This window comes from Myxine glutinosa, chromosome 10 (assembly GCF_964187855.1).
Source record: "Myxine glutinosa chromosome 10, kmMyxGlut1.1, whole genome shotgun sequence".
NCBI lineage: Eukaryota > Metazoa > Chordata > Myxini > Myxiniformes > Myxinidae > Myxine > Myxine glutinosa.
Genome location: NC_136270.1, coordinates 36,724,486 through 36,735,882, shown reverse-complemented (window position 1 = coordinate 36,735,882; position 11,397 = coordinate 36,724,486). Strand labels below are relative to the sequence as shown.

Sequence of the window (11,397 nt, the reverse complement as noted above, 5' to 3'; positions counted from 1 at the left end):
GTCTGACTGTCCGCAGCATAAATACCCGATGATATCATCCGATCTTGATGAAACTTGGGTGGGAGGTTGATATCATGATCTAGTTGTGTCCTGCCTCGAGTGGGCGTATTGCGCCCATTGTGGGCGGAGCCCCGCCCGAAAAAGATGTCTTTTTAGGGGGTAATCGAGTTCAAGCTATATCTTCTCCGATGGGTTTGGTGGAATCTGATAGGGGTTTTGATATTTGGTTAGGCCAATGTCATGTGTCTGGCCCCACGTAGCTCGATTTTTCATTTTATTTATTTATTTATTATTAATTTATTCATTTCATTTTTCACCGAATATTCGGTATTGTGTAGCTAACTAACATCATAACTGATTATACATTATTTTCTATCTCATTTCAAGGTCAGTAACCTTCGTTTTGACCTTTCCAGGCCTGGCCTGTCTGGGCCTGTTTCGGTTATAGTCCATCCTTTGTCATTGAATACCGCTCGCTCCTGAACCATCGTCGTCTCCTGACTTGTTTTATTTTAAATCCCTTCAGCCGTTCTCAAGTTATCACAGTAACAAAATGAACAGACGGACGGACAACCCAAAAACATAACGCCTCTAGCAACTTCATCAGGGGAGGCATAAAAAGCCTTGTTGCTTTGTCCTCACTTGCCCAAATTTGACTCCTACGGTTGCTCAATGGACATGTCCTGAGCTTGTCCTTCTGGACTTGTCCTGAGCCCCCTGATGCTTTATCAAGAACATGGGCCTTCACCACCACCAATCTGTCCAACAAGGTGGCTTTGAGGTATATAGTCTGGATTTGACTCTTGATCTGAGTTTAAACTGTCCGACTCGTGCTTTGCAAGCAACGAGTTACATAGTTATTGTAAATTGCATCCTCCTTAGGATAGGAAACTAAGTCAGGGGACCTGTACATTATATTATTGATTGCTGATGGACACACACAGGCACACACAGGCACACACACTGCACACACACCTAGAACTGCCTTTTTGTCACTAATGATAGTATGACAGAAAGAAGGGATAACGGTGGCCATTAAAGAAGAAGAAGAAGCTTTAGTACATCATACATATTTGCATATACTAGAGTCACGGGAGGAAGTGGTAATTTGGGGAAAAAAATACAATTGAGAAAAGGATGAGAAGCAAAGAGGCTGAAGGAAACCTAACATGAGGAGATTGAGTGAAGATATGAATAGGAATGGTTGAAGAATGGGGGATGTGGAAAGGGGAGTGTTAAATAGTTGTAGCATTTTCACACAAATAATATGTAGATGACCTCTAAGTAGACAAAGAATACCCAGGAACAGCATCTCTGCACAGCATGAGCCCTGGAAGTGCAAGGATTATTGAATTGGATTTTATTTCCTGCAATTTCTTGGCGTGTTGAGTGTCTTTTGGATTTCATTTCCTGCGATATTTGTTGGCCTGTTGAGTGTCTTCTGGATTTAATTTAATGCAATTTATTGGTCTGTTGAGTGTGTTCTGGATTTAATTACATGTGATTTGTTGGCCCGTTGAGTGTCTTCTGCATTTAATTTCCTGGGATATTTGTTGGCTTGTTGAGTGTCTTCTGGATTTAGATTTCTGCAATATTTCTTGGCCTGTTGAGTGTTTTCTGGATTTAATTTCCTGCAATATTTATTGGCCTGTTGAGTTTATTTGTTGTATGCAGATGATCTGGTGTTGATTGCAGAAAGTATGGATGGACTGAAGGAGAAGATGAACAAGTGGAAGGAATGTATGGAGACAAAAGGTCTGAAGGTGAATATCGGAAAGACGAAGGTGATGGCAAGTGGTAAAGCATGTGGTGAGGTGGAAAGAACTGGGAAGTGGCCGTGTGCTGTGTGCAGGAAGGGTGTCGGAGTGAACTCCATTCAATGTACAATGTGCGCTGAGTGGGTTCATCAAAAATGTAGTGGTTTGAGAGGGTCATTAACCAGTGTGGCAGCTACATTCAAATGTAAGGTGTGCACAAAGGGAGCTGCAGATGGAGGAAATGTTGAGTTGGATCTTGGAGACGGCATGAAGCTGGAAGGTGTGAAAACATTTTGTTACCTAGGAGACATGCTGAATGGAGAAGGTGGATCAGACTCGGAAACGGTTGCTGGAGTGAGATGTGCATGGAAGAAGTTTCGGGAACTGAGTGGCGTGCTGATGAGGAGGGGAGTGTCGTTGAAGCTGAAGGGAAAGGTGTATGCTGCATGTGTGAGAAGTGTTATGATTTATGGGAGCGAGACATGGATAATGAACGTAGAGCAGCAACGAAGGCTGGAAAGGTTGGAAATGCGAATGGTTCGGTGGATGTGCGGAGTATCGTTGAGAGAGAGGAAGACAAATGATGAATTGCGAAAGATGATGGGAATAGAGCCTGTGATTGATGCTGTGAAGAGAAACAGGTTGAGATGGTTTGGTCATGTGTTGAGGAAGGATGAAAGTGACTGGTTGAGAAGAGTGATGGAAATTAATGTAGAAGGAAGTAGAGGACGGGGAAGACCGAGAAAGACTTGGCTAAAGATGGTCGAAGAATAAATGCGGGCAAGGGGGTGAACAAGGGGAGATGCAGAAAATAGGGCAAAATGGAGAAGATTGTCATGGGGCCCGCAAGGCTAACCCCCGCTCTGGCAGGGAAAATGGCCTTAAAATGCATGTTGTGTTGTGTTGTTGAGTTTATTCTGGATTTAATTTCCTGCAATTTGTTGGCCTGTTGCGTGTGTTCCCTGCCACACTTCTGACGTGTTCTGCTCCTACTGTTCTTGTTGACAGTTTGTGGCCATGCGTCCCATGAGGCCTGCATTTAAAGTCAGCTTCTGAATTGAAAATGGCTTGATTAAACTTAATGCACTCTTCGAATAAAATAAGTCATTTTCATCGTAAAAATGCTTTACACAGAACTTCATTGTCAACACAAAACTAATCAAAGTTACCTTGTACAGAAATCAAATGACACAGAATTATTGTATATAACACAAAATGATGATTGAGCTTGCACAATTTTATTGTAAAATGTACTGGGTGGGAATATTTCCTCATTTTCATGTTCTTTGACTTATCAAAATGTATTGTCCATAAGAGTAGAATAATAATTCAGTTCTTTTTTATTATTACATGGCAGATGAAACAAAACCCTTTTGAATTAAACATGAATTGTTTAGTGTCGTTACAATACATCGCTGAAAATGCTTCACTCAAGTATTTTTTGTCTACGTCTTTTTAATGCAGGAGATATACCGGATGTTTTTGCCAGGTAAACATAAAGTTTTCTTTTTTACAGAGATTCTGTGGAATTCTTCCTGCAGCCAGATTGAGAAGCTACGTGCATCCTTACCACCCCGTGTTTTTCAGAGATAAGCGGTTATTTTCACCATGGGCAATCAGCAATTGGCTTTCTTCCAATCTCTGTGGGTTTGCAAGGTTTTTTTTTTTGTCTGCTGTCAAAAACGAAACGCATTCGGGAAAATCATCCATCCATAGGAAATCCAACGCTGGAATGCAAAGCACAACAAAATGTGTTTTGGTATGTTTTCCTGCAGGAATACACTGCGGGATATCTGTTTTAATTTTAACATATTGATTCCATTTTCAAATTTAAATAAAGAATGGTGTCGTCATATCAGTAACTCTAACGGGATGATGTGAACGATATGTTATAGAGGCATTTGCTAAAAGTACTCTTTGCGTTATGTGGTATCACACAATATTACAGGCGTAGCGGAGAGACTTGTATTTTAAGTTTACTGTCTTGCTGATAAAGCCTTATGGCAGTGACATGAATCCAAGAATGAAGCTTTAAGATACTGATCTGCACAGTTCTCCTTTGAAGTTGATGTTTCGTTAATTCTAACAAAAGATCTCGATATATTACAAAATGCAGTCTTTAAAATTATGGAGGAACAAAATACAAGATATACACATATATAGGAGTCACAAACAATAAGTAGCTGTAACAATATGTTGAATGTATAATTGGCACTAAATTGGAGATCACAGACAATACAAAAGAAGAGCGAATTAGATGTACAATGCACTAGTGTTTTGTCTATGAGACGATGTTTGCTTTACACGGAGGGCAGTTTCACACACTGCCGTCGTACAGTATAACAATGTACATTTGTTTGGAATATTGTTCCAAATAATCCTGTGTTACTCCCACGGATGCTCAGTTGCCATTTGATGTTTTCAGTTTCTCTGTATGTGAATGTCCAGAAAGCCTTAATAATGTTCATATCTGGACTTGTTTCATATCTGGCCAAGTCATGGCTGTGTGATGCTTCAGCCTCTTTGTCATCAAGATATTGCACCACAATTGCATGCTGTATGCTTGGGATGACTGTTCTGCTGCAATATGAAGCCCCACTTGATGAGTCTCGTTCCTGAGCGAATGGCATGATGGTTCAGAATCTGCCTGTACTTGCCACCAGGTAGCCATAAAATTTGAGTAGCTCACTGATGTTGTTAGCTGAAATGCAACCCCAAACCTCATCATGATCATCCACCATGCTTCACTGTAGATGCTGTACATTGAATATGATGCCATTTGTCCTCAACACGATCAAACAAACTGTTATTAATTGTTGCCAAACAATTTAACTTGTATTCATCTGTAAAGATATTTATGGCTTTCCTCAACCGGCTCTTTAAGTCCCCATGTAAATTTCAGCTTCCTGCTTTGGTTACCTTTGCTCAGCTGCAGTTTTCAACCATGAGCATGGACCGCCGAACCTACTTTACGCTAATAAGTAATATTTGTCTTACCTTGTTCTCAAGATAGCATTGATGCCTGCATTTGCTGCGAGGAGTTAGCGAGCTCTGTATTTGATCATTGCTTGTCATAACAAGAACATTAACAGTATTCTGAGACACTTAAAATAGCTTTTGAAGAGTTTTGGCCTTCAATCTTAACCACATATATTATTAACAGTGCCAGTTTCACTTATCTTCATAGTCTTGCATGCAGCTTCTAATGAAACATAAAGACTTTTCACAATATTTTTTGACAAGGAATTGCGTTTGCAAGTCCAAACCTGATATCTTCTCTACTGTCAAGTGCTACTTCAGTCTTGGAGACTATTAATGTCAGATGCACACTTCTGCACTACCATTATGCATACACGACTGCATATACACGTACAGTCACGTGAAAAAGTAAGTACACCCCATGTCATGTTTTGACTTTTTCAACATATTTCAACATTCAGCTATTTGATCTTCATTTCAACAATATTGACAGATAAAGGTGATATAATATAACAAATATCATGAAACATTTACATTTTGTAGTCCATTGTATAATTTAAATAAACATAAATGCAAATTTCGCATGTGGAAAAAGTAAGTACACCCCTACATTTATCACTACTTCAAATACCTAAAATTAGAATCAGGTGCACCAGCTCAGGTGCAAATGATTAGAACATCGTTAGAGAGGATCTTGGAGGAACCTGTCTTATTTAAACCTCAGACATTTAGTTTGGTTTGCTCTTTGTTGTTGAAGTGTGCGGCGTCACCATGCCTAGATCAAAAGAGCTCTCTGAGGCCTTCAGAAAGAAGGTTATAGATGCCTACGAGTCTGGGAAGGGATTTAAAAAGATCACCAAACAATTTGAAATCAATCATTCGACTGTCCGGAAGATCATCTACAAGTGGAGAAGATTCCAAACAACTGCCAACTTGTTCATGCCAGGCCGCCACAGCAAGTTCAGCCCAAGAGCAGACCGCAAGATGCTGAAAGAAGTCTTTAAGAACTCCCAGAATGTCATCACGGGACCTACAGGTAGCTCTTGCCACTGTTGATGTCAAAGTGCACAAGTCTACCATTAGAAATAGGCTGCACAAATTTGATCTACATGGGAGGTGTGCCAGGAGGAAACCTTTGCTGTCCAGAAAGAACATCAGGGCAAGACTAAAGTTTGCCAATGAACACCTCGGCAAAGACCAGCATTCTGGAACAATGTGCTCTGGTCAGATGCGTCAAAGGTAGAGCTATTTGGCCACAATACCAGAAGACATGTTTGGTGAAAACCAAAGACAGCATTTGACCACAAGAACCTGATACCAACTGTAAAACATGGTGGTGGAAATATTATGGTTTGGGGCAGCTTTGCTGCATCAGGGCCTGGGCAGCTCACCATCATAGAATCCACTATGAATTCTTCATTGTACCAGAGGGTGCTTGAGGATAATGTGAGGCCATCTGTCGAGAAGTTGAAGCTCAACCGAAGGTGGTCCTTGCAACATGACAATGACCCTAAACATACCAGTAAATCCACCAAGGAATGGCTGAAAAGAAAGAAATGGAGGGTTGTGGAATGGCCAAGTCAAAGCCCGGATCTAAATCCCATCGAGATGTTGTGGGGGGATTTGAAACGAGCTGTGCATGCAAGAAACCCCTCAAACATCGCACAGCTGAAAGAATTCTGCATAGAGGAGTGGAAAAAATTTCTCCCAGTCGATGTCAGAGACTGTTAGACAGTTATAAGAAACGCCTACTTGAGGTTGTTTCTGCCAAAGGGGGCAATACCACCTATTAGAGCCAAGGGTGTACTTACTTTTTCCACATGCGAAATTTGCATTAATGTTTATTTAAATTATACAATGGACTACAAAATGTAAATGTTTCATGATATTTGTTATATTATATCACCTTTATCTATCAATATTGTTGAAATGAAGATCAAATAGCTGTATGTTGAAATATGTTGAAAAAGTCAAAACATGACATGGGGTGTACTTACTTTTTCACGTGACTGTATATGCGTTATACTGGTGTTCCTGGCTGGTGGACGACATCGAATCACATTTTGGCGGCACCTCACCAAGCAAATGATCAAACTGCATCCATAATTAGACATCCTTTTGGGAAAATGTATTCTCATCGCACTGCAGTCATCATTGTTTGATGTGCAATCGTTATCTGCAATATTCAAGTCTCGCATCCCTCATTGCATCGGACAGATGTTCCAAAAATTTCAATCGAAAAGGAATGAATGATAGGGCATTATCATTGGAAAACCCCAAACAAGTTCTGCTGTCTGTATTATTTGTTTCAGATGAACAGCCTTGTTAGGTATATTTAAATATATGGATCCTTTAGACTTTTCCTCGTCTCTAATGCATGCCACCATACCTCGGGTGCATCCTTCATACTGACACTTCATTTCATTCCCTGTGACCACAAACCAAGTAGATTAATGGATAACAATCTTCCACAGTGAATTAAGATTGAATGTTGCAATCCTTGCTGTAAATAAAAGTAAACTACCAGGAATTCTCACCTTGTTTTCTTGAATACAAAGTTTATTTGACTTTCTAGAGTTTTTGCCTAAGCTATACCATTGGGAAATAAATAACAAATACCACTTGGAATGATTTGTGGTGGTGTTGCACCAACATTTGGATATTTTAAACCTACGGCGGTGACAATATCTCGTCTATCTAAATTCCTGTTCATCTGTGTTTCTGTTAAAGAAAAATTCCAATTCACTTGCTCTACTCAAAATAAACCGGCGCTGTCCCTGGAGGGTAAAGCAGCACCATGGATTTATCTTTCCTCTTCATAGCTGCCATTACCTTGGCATTGAAAAAATTATATGGTACAAAATATTCACAATGCACTCATTCCCAATGAATGCCATTATTATTATTTCCAACTCCTGTCTCGGCCACTGAGCAAAAAAAAAAACCCAAAAAAACCTTTTCTCCAAAAATAATTGCAGTTCCTTTCATTCCAAGATTGTTGACCTCTTTCACAGCAAGTGATCATCATAAATATTTGCTTTCCTTTCATTGGATAAAAAATAAGCTGACTAATGCACCAGCTGATTAAAATACTTTATTCCTTTAATTTCTCCACGATTGTAACTGGACATTAATCAAATGATTATCATAAATATTTTGAAATTAGAACTCTGCTTGTGTAGTCGGTATGTTATAGAAACCGCAATGAATGCATGTGTCGCGGGTGTTAGCAGCCATAGTTGTAGCACTCAGCCTGGCTGTCTGTCTGAGTCCAGTTCTCCTGTGTGGGACATTCGCAGACGGTGCATTCATCCACGCGGACCTTCTTTCCAGCTGGTATGATCCGCGTGTTCGCAAAGCAGTTTGCGCCTGCGGACACACCGACGCCATGTTAGTAAAACCAGGTACTGGATGAATTCCAGCTTAATCTGCACCCAAGGTAATAAAAATAATGGTTCCTCCTTGTGCTGTGCTTTATCCAGATAAATATGAGTTCCCTCGCAAATAATTTCAATGCAGGAGACCATTCGACCCATCAAGCCTGTGTAACGGTTGCTAACCTACGGTTGTTTGTCTATGGTCTAACCTTTTTTAAAGAATAGCTGAAGGGATCTAAATCAAACTTGGTACAGGTATGTATAATGACGAAAAGTTGAGCGGATTAGATTTTGGGGTCAAGAGGTCAAAGGTCATATTAAGTAAAAATTATGGTGCCACGCCAACTTGTGAACAAGTGATGGGATTTGGTAACAAATTTGGTATAAGTATATATATGATGAAAGATGATCTGAATGGATTATGGCATTTAGAGGTCAAAGGTCAGAGGTCATATCAGGTAAAAATGTGATAACTTGAGAACAGCTGAATGAAAAAAAAAAAAAATAGGTACAGGTATGTATAATGATGTAAACATGAACTGATTAAATTTTGGGGTCAAGAGGTCAGAAGTCATGTTAAGTAAAAATTATGTTGCCGTACCAACTTGTGAACAAGTGATGGGATTTTTAACAAATTTGGTATAACTATATATGATGCAAAGATTATCTAAATGGATTATGGCATTTAGAGGTCAAAGGTCAGAGGTCATATCAGGTAAAAATGTGATAACTTGAGAACAGCTGAATGGATAAAAAAAAAAAAATAGGTACAGGTATGTATAATGATGTAAACATGAACTGATTAAATTTTGGGGTCAAGAGGTCAGAAGTCATGTTAAGTAAAAATTATGCTGCCATGCCAACTTGTGAACAAGTGATGGGATTTTTAACAAATTTGGTATAACTATATATGATGCAAAGATGATCTAAATGGATTATGGCATTTTGAGGTCAAAGGTCAGAGGTCATATCAGGTAAAAATGTGATAACTTGAGAACAGCTGAATGGGGGAAAAAAATAAATAGGTACAGGTATGTATAATGATGTAAACATGAACTGATTAAATTTTGGGGTCAAGAGGTCAGAAGTCATGTTAAGTAAAAATTATGCTGCTGTGCCAACTTGTGAACAAGTGATGGGATTTTAAACAAATTTGGTATAACTATATATGATGCAAAGATGATCTAAATGGATTATGGCATTTTGAGGTCAAAGGTCAGAGGTCATATCAGGTAAAAATGTGATAACTTGAGAACAGCTGAATGGATAAAAAAAAAATAGGTACAGGTATGTATAATGATGTAAACATGAACTGATTACATTTTGGGGTCAAGAGGTCAGAAATCATGTTAAGTAAAAATTATGTTGGCGTACCAACTTGTGAACAAGTGATGGGATTTTTAACAAATTTGGTATAAGTAAATATGAGGCAAAGATTAACTGATTGGATTATGCAATCAACAGATCAAAGGTCAGAGGTCATGCCAGCTAAAAATGTGATAACTTGAGAACAACTGAATGGATTTAAATGAAACTTGGTACAAGTATTATAATGATGTAATAATGTGGGCGGAGGCATATCGGTCAACGTCATAACGTCGAAGAGTGTCGTTCTAGTTTATTATTGCTGAGCATCAAGCACGGAAGCAGCACGTACAGTATTTATACAGTACCATTATTCTTTTTACCTCTTTGGTATGTATGAATTGGCTGGGGTCTGGTTCGAACCACCATCCTCCCAGACTCAGAGCAGATGCCCCAACCATTATGCCACAAAAGATGTTGCCTAATTGCCTTAGAGCCATTATGGGGTTGTTTGGAGGTCATTTGACTTTCTTGTTGAATGGGGTTGTGCATTCATGAACATGAACAAGCATGAAGGATGACCAATCAGCTACTTGATTGGTCAATAAATTCCTGTTCACAATGAGCATGGTTATATGTTGGCAATGCTCAGCTTTGACATCAAGCAACCTGTGAAGCGTATGTTTCTTAGCAACCAACAAAATTCAGCTCAACGCAAAATTCTGAATATCTTACCTTTATCTATTCTGCTGAGTTTGATTGGACAATAGGAACGGAATTCATGAGTTCCATCTGATGTTGAAATGCTTTTGAGCCTTAGAAATGTTTATATCTCTATATATTCTCATGATTACTTTCAACTATTGAGGTTTCAACCCCTTCTATTTTTTTCGACCTTCATCGCAGCTCTTTTGTGAAATGTTCCTTTTGGTTAAAAAAAGAAAGAACCAGAAAGCTCATTTCATAGCACTTTATCTTTAGTCTCTCCTATCACTCTGGAGGGAACTTGTATATAGATTACATGAAAGATCAGTCAGAGAATATGGACAAACTACCATTGCACTAGGGTTTCTAAACTAAATTTTCCAAGATACATTGCTAGGAATAGTAAGTTATTCGGACCACCAATATATATATATATACTAGCCAAAAGCACCCGGTGTTGCCCGGGTTCTTTTTGAATGAATTTACTACTATAACTCAGCTTTTACTCGCGGCCGTAGAAAATTGACTACTATAATTCAGCTCAGCTTTTAATTGCGAAATTGGCCCAGCCCGGCCGAGGCGGCCTCGACCGGCCTCGGCACCTAGCCTTTAACCTTCCCGGGGGCCGTCCCGACATTTTCTGTTCTTTTTGAATGAATTTACTACTATAATTCAGCTTTTACTCGTGGCCGTAGAAGATTGATTACTATAATTCAGCTCAGCTTTTAATTGCGAAATGGGCCCAGCCTGGCTGAGGCGGCCTCGACCGGCCTCGCCACCTAGCCTATAACCTTCCCGGGGCCCGTCCCGGCAATTTTTGTTTCAGGTTTCCTCCTATCTTTCACCGTTCAGGAGATTAGCACGTGCAGACAAACAAACAAACAAAAACTTTCTTTTATATACTGTATATAGATATATATATATAAATACATATAGTGCATTCAGAAAGTATTCAGACCCTTTCACTTTTTTCACATTTTGTTATGTTGCAGCCTTATGCTGAAATCGTTTAAATTCATTTTTTCCCTCATCAATCTACACTCAATACCCCATAATGACAAAGAGGAAACAGGATTTTAGAAAGTTTTGCACATTTATTAAAAATAAAAAACTGAAATATCACATTTACATAAGTATTCAGACCCTCTGCTATGACACTTGATATTTAGCTCAGGTGCCTCCCATTTCTCTTGATCATCTTTGAGATGTTTCGACACCTTGATTTGAGTCCACCTGTGGTAAATTCAATTGATTGGACATGATTTGGAAAGGCA

General features: G+C 39.2%; 1 protein-coding gene across 2 annotated transcripts in view; it reads right to left on the bottom strand.

The window, feature by feature from the left end:
• Positions 1-7,812: 7,812 nt before the first annotated feature.
• LOC137434460 (von Willebrand factor C domain-containing protein 2-like) overlaps positions 7,813-11,397 on the bottom strand; it is a 97,136-nt gene continuing 93,551 nt past the window's right edge. The window contains exon 3 of one of the 2 annotated variants that reach the window (XM_068127474.2): positions 7,813-8,105. In XM_068127474.2, coding sequence (XP_067983575.1) covers positions 7,963-8,105 — 143 coding nt within the window. In that variant the 3' untranslated portion in view covers positions 7,813-7,962. The remainder of the gene's footprint in view (positions 8,106-11,397) is intronic. The other variant, XM_068127475.2, reaches the window with a different exon arrangement.